Here is a 22,190-nt window from a genome sequence, read left to right as displayed (position 1 = left end):
TTCTACGCTCGAAGGACCGTCGTCCATATTCCCGTAGCTCCGCGTTGCCGACTTATTTCCAGCGTCGCGTCCCAGCAATGAAATTCCAGAGCGATCGGCATTCCAGATGCTCGGTTGCCGAGTCGCGACGCCTCCGAAGTCGCTCGAGGAATGCCTCATCGGTGATTTTTAATCGAACGCCTTCCTCCGTCTCGGCTGGAGGCGCGCGAGCATCGTTCGCGCTACGCGTTTATCGGCGGCTAAACGGTCCTTCGAGGTCCACGAGCCTGATCGTTGCTCGAGGACGGCTAGGTTTCTCTGTTTCGTCGACTGGACACGCACCGGTTTCGCGCAGGTTCGGTTTCCGCCATGGGCACGGTTTAAACGAGTTTGTTAAAGTCCCTCGGTCCCATCGCGCTCCTCCGACTTTCCGGGTTCCCCGATCGCAAATGAAATTCGCCGAGGACTGTAAATCACGGACGGGCGAGATACGGAGTCGATCGATCGCGACGCGAGCCGTTCATTCTTCGACCGTTCGACGGCCGATGGTAGTTGTCGGCGTGCTCGATTACCGGCGCTCGTTATTCATCGTTATCCATTATCGGTCCCCGCTCGATACCGTGCTGCGAGCAGCGTCGGCGAGACTCGATAAGGCCGCGGCTACGAGTCGACATACCCGAAGATCGGTACGCGCTTTCACCGATATTTTCTCGCGTTCGGTCGCACGCTGCACCGTCGAATGGAAATGGCAGGCCTTCGAAAGTTCGAACGGACAGAGAATTCTTTCGAAGCCCGGGATTATCCTCGTCGCAGGCGTCGACCGCGCGACTATTGTGGAGAAGCTGCTTCGGATCGACGCGAATTCGATGCGAATTCGATGGCGGACCTACCGCCACCTCGAGACCCACACGTTTCCCAAACGACCGCGATTACGCAAAAATATACGAGCAGCGGGGACGGAGAAAATCATATTGCTCAGCTCTCCGGAGGGACGGCCTTCCGTTGGACGCGGGATCGCCTGTACGTTATTCGAGCGCGTCTCCCGTTTACGAGCGTGAGCTACCGTTTTCAGCGAAGACGCGGATTACCGTTGAGAGGCGAGATACCAAAAGACTCTGAGCATTTCGCGACGCGTGTCCTCTAATTCTCGTTGTTCCGCGACGTTCGATCCGTGGCGCAGTTGCGGCGTTCGTCTCTCGAGCGAATCGAAGGAAAAAGCGGTTCGGCTCTTCGTTCGAGAAGAAAAGGTCGCGGAGACGGCCGATCAAAGTTTCCGAGACCGCGTCTCGGGATTTATGGAATGCGAGAGTAATCGAGAAGTCGAGCAGAAAAGTTCCAGAGCCGCGGGCGACTTGGAGCGAGTCGGAGTAATTCGAGTTTCACGGTAACCGCGGAGGTCGAAATTTCTGGGACTCGGTAGGTCGTTCCGGAAGAGCGTTTCAACGGTGTCGCGAAACTTTCGAACGCTGCGAACTGAAATCGAGGGCGCGACGCTCCGAGGAACTATGCGTTTACGTACGGTCGGCCGACGGAACTCGCCCGAGGAAATAATGATAGCCGAGTCTGGAACAGTCGAATAACGGTTACCCGTGCACGGCCCGTTTAGCGAACGACTCCGGCAAGAAGTCGCCGCCGCCGCGACCGTCGAGAGCTATCGATTTGAAATTCAAAGCGATCGAGGCGGGGCAAGTAGCAGCGCGCCGATCGCGCCGAGCAATTTCGAGTAATCGCTCTCGTGCCCCGGCCGATCGAACGCTCCCGTTTACCATGGAGATTCTTGTAGATTCTTGCAAATTCGTGCAAATTATTGCAAATTATTGCAAATTCTTGCAAATTATCGCATTGTAAAACAATTATCCTCCGGTGTTATCGTTCCACCATATATACGGGTTTTTACTTCGGTCGCCGCGCGATTGTTTCGCGATCGGGCCGGAATAATCGAGCGGGCGGATACGCGGAGCCGCGGGTAGACCTTCGATTAAGAAAGTTGAAGCATAATTTGGGTCACGAGTCTCTCGCAGGTTCTTTAATTTTCTTGCGAGCTCGGATGTGTCGCCTCGAGCCGTAATCGATGCGCGCTCTCCCCGACACCGCCGCTTGTTTCCGCGAACTTACGCTTTCGGGCCGCGATCCTCGACGCTTCTTGCCCCTGCGCTATCGTTGCGACCTGTCGAGCTTTTCGTCCGGACCGATTTCAAAAGGGTTTTTACCTTTCGGTTCTCGCGCGATACGCTCGTTTCTTCCCTGAAATCGACCCTTTTTCCACGAGCTATGGATAAGAAACTCCGCGAGGATCGCGGCCAGAGAAAGAATGGCTGTCGGAGAAGAGAAATCGGCGATCCGGCGATATCGGGCTAATCCTCGCGGCCGGCTGGAGCCTCGTTAAAGCTCTTCGGATTCGAATCGGAACGTCCGAGCGGATTAGTCCGTTCGACGAGCGGTGAACAACGCTGCGGACCGGCCGAAATTACGCGGCGCGAGAGCGGGGGCGAGAAAGGAACGAGCAGTCGGCTCGTAATCCCTCCGGAAAGAGGCCCGTTCCCCCGCGCGTTGCCAGATAGCCCGCCTTCCGGATCGGCAACGGAGAATTACCGGAACAACTTCCCCCGTATCGTCGCCTCGTAAGCTGTTCCGCTCGCGCTTCGGTGTTGTCTCGACCGAGGTTCAAATGCCGTTTCTCCGAATTAATTGAAATCGCACGGTCGTGTATTTCCGCCGGCGCGGCATCGGCGAACGCTCCAACAACTTCCGGCGGAACGGCGCTTCTTCCGCGGCAGGTTTTCCGAGAGTTTCGGAGCTCGCCGGCCGATTAACGCCTATGAAGCGGACGGCGGTCGCCGAGGAGGAACGAGGGGGAAATCCATTCGAGACCGGTTTCGCGTAAATAAAGCCGATCGGGCGCGATGCGAGGAAACCGAGCGATTTTCGGAAAAACCGGAAAGAGATAAATTACCAGAGACGAATATCGAGGGGCGGTCTCCTTTGTCCTCGTTCGTTTCGCGATCACGGGACCGCGCACGAAGCCCACCACCGCGAACCTCCTCTCGACGAATACGGAATTCGCCGGCCACGGGCCGAGGACTCGATACCCGGCCAAATCGAATCTCCCTTTTTCACCGTTACATTATTCAACCGTAAACAGCGTTCCCGACGTTCCTCCGCCGGGAATCTGTTAATAAATTCCTCGATAACCGCGTTACGCCGGCGGAGCTCGACGATTTTCCATCGGGATTCTAATTGCCGTCGTCACCGGCGCGACTGTATCGAGAAATAACTTTGGACGGCGATTCGTCGGCCCCGAAGGACCGCGCGGAATAACCGCCGGCGGGAGAAACGCGGAACGGTCGAGCCGTTATCCGCACGCGTCCGGCGACTTAATCTGTCCGGCAGCTGTCGCGCGCACAGTTTTTCGCGGAACGGCCGAAGGAGACGCGGAAGTTTTCTCATTCGAAAGGATTCGGCGGGCCGCGCGAAAACCGGCGGAGAAAGGTCCGCTTTAAAGGAAACAAACTGCGAACCGTTGAACAAAACGGTTAACGATTCTTTTATCGTTGCGCGTACATTACACAGAGTTTTTTCGGGTAAGCTGCTTTTCCTTTGTTCCGAAACGAGCCGCCGCGCGACGAGTCGATAAACGCGGCCTGGGATTTCGTTTAATCCGTTTCAAAATATTCTCCTTTTATTTCTGCCGTTTACCGTGGATTTAAATTGCAATTTCAATTTCGGTTCCAATTTGTCCAGGGAAAACGAACGAAACGCGACCGTTGGCGTCGATTACCGATCGACCGGGTGACTTTGCGTCTTTTAACTCGCCGCTAATTGCCGATTACGAGTTCCCCCTCTCGCGCCGAACCGTTTCCTCGCCGAGGAAAATGCGGGAAATATCGAAGGAGACGCGAACCGGCGATCGGGTTTCGGACGTTTGCCCGGGACAATAGCGAGAAAGGAGTTGCCGTGACGTGGGAAAGCACTTGGCGCGTCTCCGAGGTACCTAACGACCCCGTCCCGAAAGGGTCGCGCGTCGCGAGACACGGCTCGGCAAATATTGGCTCGCGCCGTAAACGCGCTCGGATATATTCGACGTTTCTTCCCTGAGTTATTAGTTCGACGAAGCAGCGGAGCGACAATGCTGGATCTCAATTGACCAGGAGTCGCTTCGAATCGAAACGCTGCTCGAGGATCGTCGAGAAGCGATCGCTCGGAGGAAAAACCTCTTCGGAAACGAGATTTCGGGCGGACTCCGACTTCGGAGGCGAACTACGAAATTCCAAGACGTTGTCTCGTTCGTTTGGCAAGTGTCTTCGCGTTTCTCAGTCTCGGTCTGCTTTTATCTCGAAGCTCGTCCGTTTTCTTTGTCGAACAGTTCCCCGGCTAACTCCCTTATTAATCCTTCCGCGGAACTTTGTCGATAGCTCAAGGTAAACCGTGCTGTTATTACTCCGCGGAGGTTAAGCGAACAACGGAGCGACGCAGCCGTGCCTCGCCTAGCGTTTCGCGATTAGCTGTTCGCTGGGAAGAAGCGAGCTTCTTGTTCGTCTTCGGGGCGTTGTCGTTGACGCAGTGGCGTGAATTCGTCGAACGAAAATCATTGGTCGCTTCGAAAATGCTCGTGATCCGAAAATGCGGATAATCATCGGAGAATCGGCGAGCATCGAGAGAGATTTCGGGATATTCGAGAACGAGCGGACCAAACCGAACGAGCAATTGTCCCGGAACGGATCGTTTGTCCCCGTCGGTCGGAAGGAAGCCAATGAAAATCGATTAGGAAGATTTAATTACAGAAGCGCGATTCCCGTAAAATGTCTCGCTCGACATCGCTCGTAAATAAAGCGATCGGCCAGCGAACACGGAACGGGACCGGCGGAAAACGCTAATTATTCCTGGCAACGCGAATTACGCGTCCGAGCCACCGGGCAAATCCGGAGCGGCGAGAGTGCCTCTAATTGAATCGAATTAACCGCGCTCGACTCCAGAGAAATAATCGAAGGGCGCGACCCGAGGCGAGAGTAGGCTCGATCGCGGGCGTCTCGGCGCGTCCCCGAGATGTACAATTGAAAAATGCACGAGTCATCTCCGGTAACTCGGCCAGAATTTTTCGAGCTGCGAGCAACTCTCGGGGGTCGGGAAATATTCAGGTTTTCATCCATTTCCGGATGTCGCGTTGAACGAGAGCTGGCTGCCGGAATAATTCAGCGCCGCGATGAGACGCGACGCGGAAAATCTCCGGCGAAGCTCGTCGAGACGCTCCGCACGCGTTTTCGAAAGCAACACCGACCTCGACCGAACGGTTTCTCGATAATTGTCGCACCCATTCGATTCAAGGCCGCGCCACTGTGCAATGCAAACGGATTATTACCGTCTTCCGATTAGAATTGCAAAATAGAGTAATAAAGGCGAGGATGCAACGCATCTCGGATTATCTCCCGGGGTGTTGGCCCGTTGTTTCGAGAGAAAGATGACCCAGCCTCGGTTCCCTGTTCCGCCCCGAGGATCGCCGGCGAGATAACGCTCCGCGGGGGGCTCACGGCGAAGAGTAATCGCGAGAATATTCCTATTAAAGCGTTGCCCTATCAACGTCTCCTGTCTCCCCCGACGCGGCGAGTGCTCGATCGTCGCTTAGAACTGATTAACAGCCGAGGGCTTCAGCTGCGCCGCTCTCGACAAACATTCTTTCCCCGAGCTTACAGCCGCAACACCGAGGAAACTCTAATGGCGGCGGCGCCAGTTACGGCCGAAAGTAGCGCGACGATTTTTATCGCGGCACTTTACGGAGAGACATCGCGCGGAGATAAAGGGCCCGTTCCGGAAGTTCGCGTAAGCTGGACACGGAATGCTAAGCAGACGGGGATCGTAAACCGCGCCGCTGCGATGCAACGCGATACCAACTTCGGCAAGCTCCGCGACGTACGAGTATTTTACCGATCTCTATCGCGCGGCCCGTATCTCGTAACCGTTGTTTCAAGCTTGTTTGCGTCGCGTTCGAGGCAACGCCCTGTAAGAAACCGTAGCGTCGAGAAACGATTAGTCTGTGCCGCAACTGACCGACGGGAGGAACGAGCCGCCGTTCGAGCGCACGCGACGTATCGCCGAGGCGAGTTAAGGGCAGCTGGTTCTGTTTACGAGGGTCGTGGATCGGATATTATTACACGGCTCGAATGCGCGAAGATAAGGCTCGGTAAACGACGCGTGGAAGATTCGAGCTCGCGCTCCTCGTAACTTCGCGCCGTAACTCGGCATTAATCTTCCTCGTCCACGCCCCAGCAGCTACGCGCTTTCATTCTCCCCGGAGCCTCGGCCTTCTTTCGCCCCTCGCGCGAGGCGAAGACGAACGACGCGCCTCGACGACGCGAGCATCGCGCCGCGTCCCCCGAGGATCGAGGCGAGCGATAACGACGCTTGCACCTCCGTCGCCGAGTTTCGCGTTCGATCGCTGCGGCGACGACTACAACGTCGACCGCAACGACGGCGCGTACGTTGCCGGAATAAACGAGCTCCCGCCGAGAGGACGACCACCTGCGAACTCTGGCCAAAGTAGATCGAAACGGTCCCCGTATTTTCGAGAATTCGTTACCGGCGCGGTCCTCGCTCTGTCGCCCGCGAGTACGCGTACGGAAACCGTCGGATTCCGTTGGAATTCAAACGTGGGAATAGATGCTCGTCTTCGCGCATCGGTGAATTCGCAGATTCGCGTCAGCTTTTTCGACGAGAAAGCTCCGACGGAGAATGGACTCGAGCATCCATTGTTCCCACGGACGAACGCAGCGTTACAGGATCGGCGAACTTCGCGGGAAGGAGGATAAGTAGGAGTGCATCGGGGAACATTGTTAGGCGAGGAAAGCGCGCGAACGAAAAAACTTTGGCCCCGATGCCCGATATAAATCCGCGAAGCTGTCCGAGGCTGGCGGAAAACTTGCTTCGGGGAGCATGCATTATTTACGAGGAAACCCGGCGGAACTGGCGTTGTTTCATCGGTAATGTTTGCTCGAGTCCGCTCGAGTTTGAAAACTCCGCGCGCTCCCCTCTCGAAAGACGAACGATCCTTTAACGACTTCTCGGTCGATCTTTCCGGATACGGGCTACCATTCGGCAGTATTTGATCGTTTACCAGTTGCTCGGAGTTCACGAAAGAGAAGAAACTGCAACGCGGATATTCCTGGAGATGCAGGTTTTTCCAGGCTCGTTTCCAGACTCGTCCGCTCTGCCGAAAGTGTCCTTTCCCGGTCCTTTTAATCGAACGGTTCGTTAACGTTTGCTTCATTTTTAATTAGTCCTTGGCCGAATCTACGGTAATTAGGAACCCTCGCGTTCGAGCGCTCCGACTAAAAGCGCAAGTGAAATCAACGGAATGAAACGAAACGAAACGAAACGAAACGAATCTCCGAAGTTTTCGAAACGCCGACTTGCGCCGAAACTCGGCAAACTTGATCGAAAGTTTCCGCGCCGTGTTCCAGCCGCAAAGAAACTCCCAGGAAAAAGTTCCTCGACGGCTTGGAAAGCTAACCTGATAAAAACCACGATACTTTATCTTGGGAAAGCTATAATTCTTAGTGCCTGCTCGAGCGGGTTAGATACGGTTCGAATCGAATTGTAATTCTCTATCATTTTCACCGTTAACCAGCCGCTTTTCACGGAAAATCCTATCTCGCGAGAATGATTTTCGTGGGATTCGCGTCGTCTGGAAAGATTTCGCAGGCTAACCCAGCGTTATTTTTCTATTATCTGCTCTTAATTTCCAGTCAATTACCAACGCTCGAGAATAATCGTTTTCACGAAAGCGCCTTGCAACGCGGATCGGGAGCGGACTGAGATAGCCGCGTCGGAATCCCCGCGTGACGCGTTTCAACGTCGACGGAGAAGACAGCGAGCAAGTCCGCGAAATCCCCCGCGCTCGGTTAGGCTCAGCGTCGACGAGTGCGAGCACACCTGCTCGGAAGCCGATAGGCGACGCGACGCATTCCGATCGAACGGACGCGATGCGTTGTTTAATCCGGGTAACTAACGAGATTACGGCTAAAGGAAAGTTTCGCGAGCAACGAGAACGTAATCGGAAAGAACAACCGTGCTCCGCCGTATCGCGTATTACGCGAACCACGATGAAACATTCGAACGAGCGTCTCGGAGAGGTTCTCCGTGAAACGTTCCGATAAAAAGTTCAACTTCCCGGAGATGGAAAGTCTCGCTGTTACGAGAGAAAGAGCTCGCGAAACGAGGGAAGACGAATTATTCGTTGATTCGTTCGTCCGATCCTCTCCGGCGAAGGTGGTTATCCGTAGCCTCTGATCAGTTACCGCGGGGAAGCTCGCGCGAAACTTTGGAATTGCTTCCGCGAGGATCCACAGGTTACGGCCGGCACGTCGGATAAGAGGTTCCCGCGAGCAGAACTTCGACGCGGCGCGACTTAATTAAACAGGGTTCGAGCGATCGTGCTCGAACCGCGCCGCGTCTCGTCGGTCCGCGATCGTCGCAACTTCCCGCGACAATCTTCTTACGGTATTTAACGCCCAGCCGATTATTATCAGATTCAACGAACGCCGCGTTTCGAGGGGAAAACCCGAACGCGGTTCGTCGCGGTCGAGGAATGGGGAAAACGTAAAGAGCTAAACGAACTACGGGTCACGCGCGACGGGTTTAAGAGTTTCTCGGTCGGAGGGAGGAATGCGAGCGGATTCCTGCAGCGAGACAGTTCGTTTGTTTGCTTCCGGTGGAGAAGAATTGCGAATTCGGCTCGCGGCTCGCCGGAGTGTTCGGGTCGAGTGGGTCGAGTGGCGCGAGTCCGCGGGGGAAACGTAACCTGTCGAAACTTACCTGAACGCCGCCCACTCCAACGATGAAGAGCAGTTGAACCATGAAGAGGGCTGCCAACAGATTCATAAGGGTCGTGCCCGCCAGGCTCCTCAAGTCCGAGAACAGGCTGAAACACGACGAGTTCTCTCCGTGACATTTGTCGTGGCCCGAAATCGGGTAACGGTGTCGCGGCGGAGCGCTAATTAGCGCGATTCGCATCTTCGAAGAGCCTTTTCGAAAAGTAAGCTTCGCGAAAGTTGCTTCTGTTCCGAACGAGAAATTCTCGGCTCGCGTTTCTTTGCGAGAACCGTTGCTACCGTAGCTCCGTAAACCGATTGATTCGATCGGCGTTTAAACGGGGAGCTCCAAGTAGCACGGTTTACGTTCGCGGCGATATTTTAAGCGAGATGTAACAATATTCCGGAATTAATCGCGTTACGGGCGATGGATCGGTGGCAACCCGTTACCGCAGGAAATTCGGGGCGAGAATGCGGCCGGTTTTAGGCGTGAAGCAACGCGCAACGCGCACGATAGTCGATGGATGGAAAAGTAGGGGAAAGGTTCGCACGAATGGCTCCGCGAGTAATTCGTCGGGAATGAATAATTCATAAATCACGCGGGATGGTCGAGCTTGGTCAAGGTGAAACTGTACCCGCAGCCCACCTTCCCCTTTGTTTGTTCGACCGAGCCGTTTCACGAAACGCGGCAGGCGCTTTCCTACCCGAAATAACAGGGGACGAGAGCTTCTCGTCCGACGTTTTCGTATTTTTCCGCGAACGAATCGTTAACGGTCGACGATCCGTTATCGATAGCTATTCCGCTCATTTGTAAAATAACATTGAAACTAGCGTCGAACAGTCGAACAGCCGAACGGAAACTTTCGAATCGGAATTTTCAGGGAATCCGTGGTATCGAGGAAGACGTTGATAGGATGCTCGCGGCTCGCGGTGCGCGCTCTGTAACCGAATTACGCGGAATTCCTGGCGAGCCCGAGCAAAACAAGACACTCGAGAGAGCCGAGAAAACTCCCGGACAGAGAGACGAGCGACGTTTATGAATATTTGAAGGAGGGAGTTCTTCGTAGAGAATATTTGCCGAAAGTCGTTGCGTTTCTCCGTTGCAGGTCGGGTCCCGTAGCTTCGGCTACGCTAAACTATCGCTGACGCGGCTACTCGAGTCGGTTGTTTCGGTTGAACCGATTTCAATCGAGCTTCGCTTCGCTTCCCGGTATCGTTTTCGGCGGAATCGCACGAGTGACCGACTCGCGAGTCGCGACGATTTCGGTCGACGATTTCGGTGTCGGCGAGTAGTTACCGGTGCGAAGCTCGTGCTCCCCTTTGAAGTTTGATCGAATGAAAGGACTCATTTCCCATGTCGATGAAGCCGACGCGATGATCAAAAGGATAGGAAGGCCGCGTCGCCCTCGCAGAGAAGAAGCATCGACAGGAAAGAGAGAGAGAGAGAGAGAGAGAGAGAGCGAGGCCGCGCGGTTCCTCGCTCGGATCGGACGATAAGCAGCGATCCGCGGCCTTTTATTAAAATTCCTCCTACGCGAAACCCATATCCGCGTGGAATTCGAATCGACGTCGAGCTTGTCGATATTCCCGACGACTACGAGTCGCGCGCGTCACCGGATTTCACAAACAGACCGCGCTCGAAATAACCTTTGCAAACGAAAAAGGATACGAGCTCGTTTCCCTCTGCCTTTACCTTCGTCTTTATCTTTACCTTTACCTTTCCGCTTCCCCTCCCTTCGAAATTTATCACTCGTCGAGCGGAGCCGGGCGCTTGATATTCGCGTGGAATTCCGAAGGGCGGAGAGCAGCTATGTTCGCGACGAATAAATTCCGTGCGAAAAGTTCGTTTCGCAACGGTAATATCGATAATGACGCGCGGAACGAATGCAACGCGCGTGAAAAAACGAGCGACAATTCGCAAAGACGGTTAGCGACGCGGACAGACGCGTCTTCGGAGAGCCAAATATGCACAAATATGAACCGTGAAAGCGGTGTCGCGAATCTCGTTGCGCTCGCGCGCTCCCTTGCAAATGGATCATTATTCGAGAATCGCGTCGCGTCGCCGAAATGCGGCAGACAAGCTTCTCTATTAAAGGGGGCTAAGAAAACTCAACTGTACCGAAAAATACCGAGCTTTCCGCGCGCGGTGCGTCGGGAAAGCGTCAACGCGTGGAAGATCGCGGGATAGCTGGCTTTTCCGATACGCGAACGAAAGTTGGGACATTCGCGCGGACGTTTCAAGCGATAACGTTTGATAAATTTCAATTCGCTCGGAGAGCAGCGAGAAACAGCGAAAGAGAGCCAGGGGAAGTGGATTGTTTATGGCCAGACGCACTTCGCTGGCCGTGTTTTCCGGGAGCGGGCTCGTTCGCGCGGGTACGTGCGCTAGTTTCTTCGGAAAAATGCTCCGCGTTTCGTTACGATTACCGGATTTCCAGCGGCCAAACGACCGGGAATTTCTCGCGATATTCCCGCGGAACGTTTTCCGAAATTTCACTCGGAATTTTCGCTTTAACGAACCGGTATTTACCGGAGGCGGAGCATCGCGCCGCAATGGGACCCCCACGGCGACCGTTTCCGAAACCGAGTCCCGCTGAAACGAATATTCGACAAAATGTTCGTTCTTTTAATCGCAACGGGAGAACCTTTCATCGTACATTTCCGGGGAAAACGCGGCCCTGCCTCGGCCGCCGGGAGACCGTCGTCGGGAAAAAATATTCGTATCCGGCGAAATCTCGCCGACTTCGGGAACCTTTAAGATCCTCCCTGCTCGAGGGTTCGACCTCCCGAGAAGTCCGTCGACGATTTCTCGTTGCGACTCGTGAATAATTCATCCGAGCGAACTTTGAACGGTGGACCTGATCCGAGAGAAGCGATCGCGATCGAGATCGCGGCGGGGGATTATCCCTTCGTTGCTCCGTTTCGAGAGAAATTTCGCGTTCCTCCGGGTCCGGTCGAACCTCGGAAGCAAATTGATTTCGAAGAGTCTCGCGTCTCTGTGCCGGCTCGTTCTCGCGATTGGTCGGAACGACGCGACCACTCTATTTGTATCGTCCGAGTAACTCGCATCTGCTCCCGAATACGATTCGAATCGTTACTTTCCATTACCGAACGAAACGAAACGAAACGAAACGAAACGAAACGAAACGAAACGAAACGAAACGAAACGGGAGTCTCGAAGAATTCGCCGCGACGGAGAGTCCAGCGATTAACCGGTATTGGCGTTGATTTCGACGAGCGCGACGCCGAAGGAGTTCTCGAATCGCCGAAGCACCCTCGAAGCGAGTCGTTAGAGGGTGACGAGCGCCGGATGCTCTAGAATAATTTCGCCGTAAGAACACCGGACCGCGATTAAGCCCTCGGCTTCCCTTATAGAGGAAACTCGTGTAATTCGATCGATCGCTCGATCAACGTCTCGAATTCCGTCTTTTCGTTTCTCTTCTTTCGAGAGCCCTTTCCCTCGCGATCTCGAAGACCGATCGATCCGGCAGCAATTCCGAATCGAGACCGTCATTCGAGACCGCCCTCGCGACGCGGCGAGAACAATCGAGATGCTCGTCGACCTCGCTCCCAGGCAAAAAGCTCCGGCGCTCGGTGGTTTCGCTTTCGCATCCGGCTTTCAGCGCTTCTTTAACCCTACCGCTACTCGCTGAACCCGCGGTTTCGGTGTTTTCGTTGTTCAAAGTTATTACCGAAAGCGATTCCTCCTCTTCGATATCGTGTATCTTCTTAACTCTGTTTCTCGATAAATCGCGAACAAAAATCGCACCGGAGTTGGATAACGTATAAACACGCGAAAAGCTTGATCCGGAAAAACGTAGAAAACGAGAAAGTCTCTAGATCCAGCTTGGTTCCCGCAACTCCTTTCGGTTAATAACGTCGGTCGCGTCCGGACGATCGAAGACATTTTCATTAGCGTTTTCAAGGGAGAGATCCCGGGGATTTCCTGATTGCCTTCTGTCCATCGGCCACAATAGCCGGCGGCGGAAGGCCGAAGAAAATTACTCGGATCGATCGCACGCGATCCGGGAGGTCGCCGCGCCGCGCCGATCGGAGGGAAGTTGTTGCGGTCGGAGTCTCGGTCGGAGTCTCGGTCGGAGTCTCGGTCGGGTCTGATTCGGCCGGGTTCCCGTCGTGATATCGAAACTTTGTCGTTCGAAAGGCGCGCTGATTCGATTCCGGGTCAACTCGCCGGGACATCGTCGCCCCATTTATACCCGTGCAGCTCCAAAGTTTCCGGTTCGAGTGTGTCCCGTTGATTCGAAGGCGAACGATAAGCGACCGAGAACTCGCCGAGTCGCGCCGGAAGTTCGCGAGCCCGAATTATCGACGAACGCGTCGCTCTTCGGCGAGGATCGAACAGGTTCCCCCCTGCCCCCGAAGAATCGCGGCGCGGAAAACGAGAGATTGCTCGGAGCGGGCGTCGCGGTGGCTCGGAAACCACCAAATCCGTGCCGGGTCGAGCCCGAGTAAGTCGTTTTTCGATCAGATACGTTTCGGCGTGCTCCTCGCGTTCGTCCTATTTCGATTCGGTCCGTTATCGGTTAACGGAGAATTAAAAACGCGCCCCGAGCTTATTCCTCGCGTAATCCTCTGGATATTCGCGATACGAAAATTCGTTTCAACGAAGAGGGGAGACGCAGGCGGGACGGATAACAGAAATTAGAATCAACGAGATTTTCCTTGACGCGGAAACGAGAGCACGGGGTTGAAGGTGCTTCAACGACGACGAGGAGGTTGCGAACGGTAGACGCAGCCGAACGCCCGTTTTCTGGACGACCCTCGAGAACTTGAAAAGTAGAAGCGACGCAAAGAAACGCTTCGGAGAAAACTCGTCAAGTACACGAGCATAGGTTATATTCGTTTTGCATTCTAAACGGACTGCGAAGTTTCGCAACGACAACATTGAAATTTTAACGCTGCCCGGCAAAAAACTGATAACCTTCGATTCTCGTTAGGCGAATGGTCGAGTTTTTTGGTCGCCTCCACAGGCGAGGTCGTGCGAGTATCGCGCGTTTTAATCTAAATCGCGCCCCGGGGACGCGTCGCGACGGTGGACCCAAGGTTTCGCAAACTTTCCAGCCTGAAAACTTGCCAGCTGACCCTCCTTTCTTTCCCGACGTTATCTCTCGTCGAGCTGTTCGGTTTTTTCCGTTCCGCGCGAGAACGATCGAGTTTTCTCGCGGAGAACCTCGAGATTCCTTTATAAGCGTTGCGCCTTTGAAGGGGCGCGCGGCGCTGCTGGCCGGAAAGAATAAGCGAACTGCGCCGAGCGTTATTGTCGCCGTTCAAAGCGGCGTTAATTTCGGTGTCTCGTTAACGCCGGTTCCGCGGCGATAGGCGAGTCTTTCGACGCAACGATGCCAGCTCCAACGCTCCGGCGGGCTGAAAAGAAAACGCCGGACAAAAATCCCGCTCCCGTGAAAGGCCGATGAATACGAGCCGCGTTACAATTGCGATTTCTTCGAAATCTGGGACAGGCCGGTCCTTTTGTGACAGCGGAGTCGCGATCACGGCCGCGGGGACAATGGGGCCGCGCTCGACTCCGTTCCGTCCGTTCGCTCCATTCGCCGGGTGCATTTCCGCGATGATTAACACCGACGAAAATAGCCACGGTCGCCGCGTCTAATTAATTTTCCCCTGCCGTCGCTTCCGTCGCGATTTCGAACCTCGCGGAATAATATCACGGTAAATCCAGTCGGCGACGCAACAAGTAACGCGACGATGCAATCGCGTCGCACCGCGTTTCGCCGCGTTCGGAACTCGGTGACGATGGACGCCTCATTTTCCTGCAGCACGATTCTTCGCAGTCCATGGAAGGAAACGATTATGCGTCGCTATTCCCGGAAATATTGGAAAGTAATTCTACATCGCTACTTCGTTCCACGGAGCCCGAAGAATCGCGTCGAAACGAAATTTCTCGTTGCGGAGGTCGTCGAGAGATCGCCTGTTTCCAACACTCTCCTTTCCGATTTATAGAAACGTCGATGAATCGTTCGCGGACTATCTCTTCAAAGTTTTTCATTCGAGAAGAGAGAAGGAGAGCTCTCGGCAACGTCGAGCGGACTGGGAAACTTCGGCGGACCGCGAACATTTTCATCGTGAATCGTGAATTTGCATTCGGGATCGCGAATCGGGGGAACTTGGAGCGAAAGCGTCTGCTTCCGCCTTTTCCTTCCCACGGGAATTATCTATGAACGTAATACGATACGTATCCCGTTTCCGGTAAATAAGTTTCCCCGGTACAGAAATTATCGAAGAGAAGGAACGAGATAAATAATTTCATCGACGGAGTCCATCGGAAGCGTGAGAAAACTCGCCGATGCTACGATTCGACCCCGAGCAGGGGATCTCCCCCAGTCGTCCGTCATTTTTCCTAAGCCTTCCGCGACGGGAGCGTTCGTTTCGATTTATTACGCGATAATTGTTAAGGACGATGACGAATAGACTCGATTAGGAGTCAGTCGCGCGAAAGATTCTGGGCCCCGGGAAATCGTAAACGAGTTATCTCCGGATTCGTGAGATCGAGTTTCCCGAAAAAGCTCGAGGTTTCTTCCTGCGACGGACGTGACCGTTGCCGATAAGGGGCGAAGGAAGCAATTAACCAAACACGTCCGGAATAACGGTACACCGGCCGGGACCCCTGTTTCGAGGGAAAGGGAAAGGAAAACGAAACCGGTGAGAGAAGGTGGTTAACGGCGAGGAGCGCCTCGGGGATGTTACGAGGCAACAACGTGATGCGCCGTCGGAACGAATAAAAGAGGGAGCGCGTAGTGACCGCATGAATTTCAACGAGTCTCGCCCCAGCGCGGTCCGATCCGAGCTTCATGGGACGGAACGAGGCGGAAACCTTCGGGTAATTTATACTTTTTCGCTGCTCGATCTCGGCCATCGAACGGAGCCCGTCGGTCGGGCTCGAATCCCCGCGATATCTTTGCTCCCCTGCCGCTTCCTTCGGACGCTCCGCGAATCGCTGATTCGCCCCTCGTTGCTGATATTTCGGCGAACGTTACGAGGACTCGACGCGTTAATAATAACAACGGCGGCGTCCTCGTCGAACGGCTAACGAACCCGGAGAGCGGAGGAACACGGAAAATCCGTGGAACCGTAACGAGGGTAACGAGAACTCGAACGCTCGGAATAGGAGAATAATAAAGCGACGCGACGTTCCGCGAATGCCGCGCCAAGATTTCCCAGTTGCGCGGCTCACGCGAGGATTCCATCGAGCTCGCGACAACGTAAGATGGCTTATCGCCAAACGTTCGATTCACTTCGAAGAGATTCGAGCGCGCGCGAGATGAAACAACTCGATTCCAAAGCCTGCTTCGGCTTCGTATCGGATCGCGTAAAAGCTGCGCGGCCTCGCGAAGAGGAAGTCGACTCGTTAGCGACCGAGGACCCGCGTTTCTCCCCGGATCAACGAGTTCTCGCGAATCGAGTTATCGTCGCGACGTTTCCCGGCGAAACGAGCGAATCTCCGCGTTACGTTGCGCCCTAACAACGTATTTGCGGAGGCAAGTTTTGCTCCTCTTGTTCCGCGTGCTCCGATGAATCGGAGCATTTTATTATCTGCTTTGATATGGTAATGTGTGATATTTCTCTGTCGAATCGCATAAATATCGTTTGAAGTTGCAATATTAAGAAAATGGAGTTTTGACCGCCGCCGTCGAACACGGTAAATCCGTTCCTTGCTTCCTGGCCACCTCCGAACGAACACATACGAGATTTTATGGAAATTTCTTTAATACTTTTATGGAAATATTTCACGGGACGGCGTCGCTGGCCGGTCGCGCGTCACGCCGAACGAGATTCTCTTTTCTCTAGGCGAGCAGCTAGGTAAGCTCTCGGTGGGAGGAACTTTGAATCTCTTCGCGCGCGATTCGCCGATGAAAACGACGCGATTTCGAGCTGCGCTCTTCTTCGTCGCGCTTATAGCGCGGCGGCAGGCCGTTCGAACGGAAATGAGGGAAATTAGTCGTTCGACGTTTGGATAAGTAAACTGAAAGTGGCTCGGAAACGGCTCGACTCGGCTTTTCCTAGCGCTGTCCGACCTTCCGGCGTCCGAGGATTAAAGACGAGCGCGCGGAACCGTTTTAAAGGCCGTCGCGACGCGGAAACCGGCCGGCTAGACGCCGCCAACGTTTGCCCATTAAAAATAGAACGGATGAAAATTTCAATGGAATACATTGATGGGAGATATTAAGCTCCCTGACGTAGATTTCCGCGAGCCTGCCGCATGCATAAGAATTTCATGAAGCCGGCACGCGTCACGGGGATCTCGTCGCGTTTCGCGTCGCCGGGAGTCGTTCGCTCGAAAGGTCTCCGTTCTCCGGGAGAAATCGTTCCTCGACGATCCGAGATAACGAGTCCGTAATATTATTTCTCGGGGGCGGGAGGACACAATAGCGGCGTTTCCAATGAAAAATTTACTTTGACGTCGCCGGCCGTAACAATGCGACGCGATCTATAGCTCGGAGAAAGACAATACGGCGAGGAAATGAAAACGAACGGCGGCCGTTTCCGCGAGTGGAAACGATAAACCAACGGTGGCCTTTGTTACGCCCGAAGACGACCGTCTCGATTCATTTAATTAGCCTTTTAGCTATCGAGCATTTTTTCGCTCCTTTCGTTTCCGTCCGCCCCGCTGTCGCAGCCGTCCCGGCGGAATCGATTTTCGCGAGAATTTCCCCGGGTCTCGGACAATTTCCTTTCCCACGCGAGTCTGTCTTTCTCTTCGGATCTGCTCGGCCAATTTCGCCAAGTGTACATCGCAACGTCGCGACCGAAAATCCGCGAACGATCCCGGAGATGAAAGTTTGATTGCGAGTCGCCCGCGAGGCGAAATATTTCACCGAATCGGAGGAGAAAGGTTGCCTTCGGTAAACGATTTCCTCCGTAATCTCCGCGACGACGGGGAGAAGTCGGCAAAGTATCGTAAACTCGGCCGACCCGCGTCGTCCTCCGGCGAGCTCGCGGCAGGTGAAACGGCCGAGCAAATTCGCCGTCGAGCAGGCCGGAGAAGCCGGTCTTCTCCTTCGTGGCGCGTCTAGGAGCAGCTCCGCGAGCGTACCGGCTCCGGTAATTGAATCGCGTGACACGCATCGTTTACGTCCAGGCCCCAATGAAGTTACGGACCACCTCGATCGTATCAAATAATTGGCAAACACTTCTGGCCGTCTCCGACTCGAATAATGCACAGCTCGCCCTTTCGCCCTTTCGACCCGTGCTCGTCGCTCGTGCTCCGTCGTCCGTCGTGCCTCCTCGTCCCATTACTGTTCTCCTCGCTCGATTTCCCGTGCCCTCCTTATCGCGAATCGAAGGCGACCTACGAAGTTCAAACTACTAGACGCCAACGTCGAAAGCCAACTGGAATTTCACCTTTCGTAATTGTCGAAAGCAAGCGATTTACTCCCGAACGCAGTGGAATTCATCGAAATCTGGAGGAGCGTTCGCGACGCGTCCGAGAGAATTCGACTGTTCGGGGATTCCAGCGTCGGTACCCGGCAAGAAGAGGATTGAACGTTTCCGTGGAATTCCGTACGCGTCCGTGTCGCGGCACGGTCGCGCGTATAAAGCGGATGATCCCGTAACGAAAAGTTGAAGGTTCGAGTCTATTATACTGTATTCTCGAGGCGAGTCGCGAAACAATCGTTGTCTTCCGTTTCCAGCGCAGCTGGTAGCTGCTTCCGGCGCGTTAAGATTCGTTTAACTTTCAGCTCGCGTACCCGCGTCGGGAAATAATACCGAACGCCTCGACCTGGCTCGTCCCTCTTCTCTTCTCTCTCTTTCCCTCTCCACTTTTCCGCTCTTTCTCCGGCTGTACACTCGTAATTAGAAGTCTGAAAAGCGCGCGTAATAATGCCGACGGTTCCCGACACGGATTCGTCGAGTTCCAGCGAAACACGGTGCGCGTCGAGAGTTCGTTATCCGGCCCAAAACCGCGGCCGGGACGATCGGGAAACGCTTTCCGTTTCTAGCCGGCGAACCGTCGAGGCGCGTTCCCTTCTTCGTCGCGCGATTCCACCGGAACCCGTAAACAAATTTCCGGTACCGTGTAACGCCTACCCCGACCTTTCGGTTTCCCGGCAGCTGCGAGCTGTCTCTCGCGTCGAGAACGCTCGAGCATCTCGAGGACCGAACAACCATGGAAATTCGAGAAGAAGCGATATTCACGGGCGCGAGGTATCGCGCGACGAGAAAAATCGTCTCGAACCTTTGAGAATGGGGGATGCGGAGTCGCGTAGGAGTCGCGTGGGAGTTTCGTAGCAGCGTCACGGGGGCTTCTATAGAAATGACGAGGACCGTCAGGTTGGAATTTGAACGCGTGCTCCTTAAAACCCGCCATCGCCGTAATTAATTTCGCTGTGTCGCGTCGCGTCGCGTCGCGTCGAACGACCGCGCTAACTGTTTATTTTATCGCGGCCTCGGGTAGTTATCTGTCGCGGACGCAACACCTCTGTTCGCGATTGTTGCGCGCACGGTTACGAACCGTGTTTTCCGTCCTTTGGAGGAGGAACGCGCGGCATTTTCCGCTTCAAAGGAGTCCCTCGATTTCGCGGGTCCCGCGAAATGGCTAGCTTATTATTCCGACCGAAACCGGGACCGTAGAATTTCCTCGGCGCTTTCTATTCGCGACGGAACGCGAGCGAGAGGAGCATTCGAGAACGTGCAGGTGCAGCTGCACGCGTGCGAGTTCGATCCCGAGGGACGCGGGTTCTCGCGGACGTTTCTCGGGCATTCGACTAGTCGCCCATTCACCGGGCCGAAAACCGACAGCGGTTTTAATAAAATCGATGCACGCGGCCACTGGAAAGACGAATCGATCGAGCAAAGTCCACGGTCTTCCCTTCTACTTTCCGTCGGCGTGTCGCGTCGCGTCGCGTCGCGTCGCGTCTCGTCGACTCCGTCTTCGCCGGATATTGCGCGAGCACGGTCGGATAGCCATCGAGGTTGAAAAGACCCGACGCGGATCGAAACGGACAAGCTTTTCGAACCGGCACACAGCTCGGTTCCGCGCACGGTCGAAAGCTCCCGGCGTTATTCTTTACCCGCTTCGAATTCACGGAAAATCCGAACCGAGTCGTCTCTCGAAACCTCCCCGTCCCCCTCTCCCCGAAACATCTTATTAAATCGCGAGTTACGGGAAATTTCGCGAAACCGCTTCCGTCCCTTACGACCTACGCTCCGGGATTCCGCTCGCGTCCTCGGAGATGGCCAACTTTTCCAACTGGCCGGCGAGTTCCTCGTTCGCCGGAAACTAATTATCATCGTTTCTCTTGAACCTTTCGGCGTTCCGGGCTCCGTAACTCGAAACCGAGAAGAGGTTTCGCTATTTTCTGGTACCGTCGAACCGATTCGTCGAGCTGCATCGGCGTTGGCTCGCGGCGCGAGAGAAGAGAGTGTTTCTCGAGTCCGGTTTCCTGTTCCGAGAGAAACTGGCGCTTATATCAGGGACGATTATAATTATCTTCTTTTTCGCGTTCGACGGGATCGAGCGATCTCGACAGGTTATCGGAAAGTTTCTCCGATTCCCGAGAAAGGGACCCGTGTTCGCGAAGTTCTTTTTCTCTGGCTGTTCTACCTGTTCTTCTCCGTCCCTTCCACGTTCGAATCGGCAAGCGTACTCGCAAGGTAGACGAGCAGGAGCTTCGCGAAATTCGTCGGACGCGATCGGACGCAGACGCGAACGATTTCTCCGGTGTTTTATCCCGCGCGTCGCGTAACGATTTCTCTGTCGCTCGAATTCTTCTATCGAAGCTCGTTCGCGATAAATTCCCCGGCGGTGCGCGCCGGCCGGTCATTGTAATTGTAATTTACGCGCGTCTATACTTTTCCGAGCCGCATTTCACAGCCTGTATTTCCAGAGGAATTTCGTTACGATCAACGCTCCCCTGCGTCCGCTCTCATATTTATGTTTATATTTCATTAACCTGTTTTTCAATTGAATTCACGTTCCGATCCGTTTTCCCTCTATATTGCGTTTTTCTCGCGCAATACCATCTTTCATTTCCTTTTATGTTGTTTCGCTTACGCGGTCGCTGTATCTCAATTACGATCCTATGCATCATTTCGTTCGAAGCGTCGAACGAATTATTTCCGCTGTTGAATTACCGTCACACGGTTGCGCCGCGATTACGGCTCGCGTCTCTGGAATTAAAGACGGCTCGTCGATGAATATTTAAAAACCCGTCGTCCCTTGCTCCACCGGCTATTTCAATTACATTCAACGGCCGGCCGCGCGAACGAACACCGTACCGACCCCTCGATTGCTTTTTATTTGTCCGGGGTTCGGAATTTAATTACATTTACAGCATTACGGCGTGTCACGCGCGGCACGATGGCCAGGGAAGAATAACGGCTTCGAATGTAACGCGCAAAGATATTCGATTTACGCGCTCGCCAAACATTTCCTCGCTCGCGCTTTCGTTTCACAGCTGATCGAACGCTCGAACGTCCTTCGTTTACCTTCATCGAATATACTCTTTATTATTTTGCCTCGACGTACGACGCGTAGAGAACGTCGCAGCGCGATTCTACGCCTCTGGACCGACGCAGATCGACGGAAAAAGTCCGCGCCAACTGGACCTTGACCCTGAAGCGATGGCAATAATAAATCTGAACGAGATCGTCGAGGAATACCATCGAGACGCGATCAGGATCGGCCCGCAGCGGTCAGAATCCGGGATGGATTGGCGGATCTAGGATTAATTGGGTCACGAGCTGGTCGGTTTAACAATGCGGCCGAACGGGGCCAGATCTCGAGAGCCTTCGAGAGCGTGCCGGCAAAATCTTAACCGAAGATTCGATCGATCTCCGGCGAAGATGCACGCGTTGCGTGCGTCGTCCCCGATTCGAGTCGAAAATGAAACGGCGAGTCGATGAAAGAGTCTCCCGCGATCGTCCTGGAACCGGCGAATCCGTCGGGAGCAGACGGGACCATCGTTTCGCTCCCGGGAGGATTCGCGGATTTGCGAGCGCTTTTTCGGGGCAAGTTTCCCCGCAGCTTTTAGCGCTAAAGTACACGAGAATTGATTCGCGTTTAGTAACTTTGTTCCCGTAGGAGGAGTCAGTAAATTCATTATTAACTGGACCGTAATTAAGCCGGCAGCACGGCACGGGTATAGAGAAATGCGCAGGCGGCGGCAGCATCAACGGTAACAGCCCCGGATAATAGGGATCATTGTATGCGCGTAAACGTAATCCGTCGCGTTCAGTCTCGGGGAGAACGTTCCCTATATTTGCTTCTCTTTCGACGACCCCGCCGCTCCGCGATGTTCGCTTAAAAGCGCGTTAAACCGCACGGCGCGTCCGCTTTTACGTTCTGTTCCGGTAGCAATAACACTTTTACCGCTGCCGTTACCGGTTCGATTCGAACAGCCTCCCCGTCGCGCGTCGCCGAATAATTCCGTT

General features: G+C 54.4%; 1 protein-coding gene across 5 annotated transcripts in view; it reads right to left on the bottom strand.

Annotated features, from left to right (window-relative positions):
• Positions 1-22,190, bottom strand: part of LOC116424668 (adhesion G protein-coupled receptor E3) — a 47,233-nt gene that overhangs the window by 2,977 nt on the left and 22,066 nt on the right. For all 5 annotated transcript variants that reach the window (XM_031971377.2, XM_031971374.2, XM_031971378.2 and 2 more), the window contains one exon: positions 8,785-8,890. In XM_031971377.2, the coding sequence (XP_031827237.1) occupies positions 8,785-8,890 (106 nt within the window). The remainder of the gene's footprint in view (positions 1-8,784; positions 8,891-22,190) is intronic.

This window comes from Nomia melanderi, chromosome 5, assembly GCF_051020985.1.
Source record: "Nomia melanderi isolate GNS246 chromosome 5, iyNomMela1, whole genome shotgun sequence".
NCBI lineage: Eukaryota > Metazoa > Arthropoda > Insecta > Hymenoptera > Halictidae > Nomia > Nomia melanderi.
The sequence above is the reverse complement of the archived record's forward strand: the minus strand, read 5'-3'. Positions and strand labels throughout refer to the sequence as shown.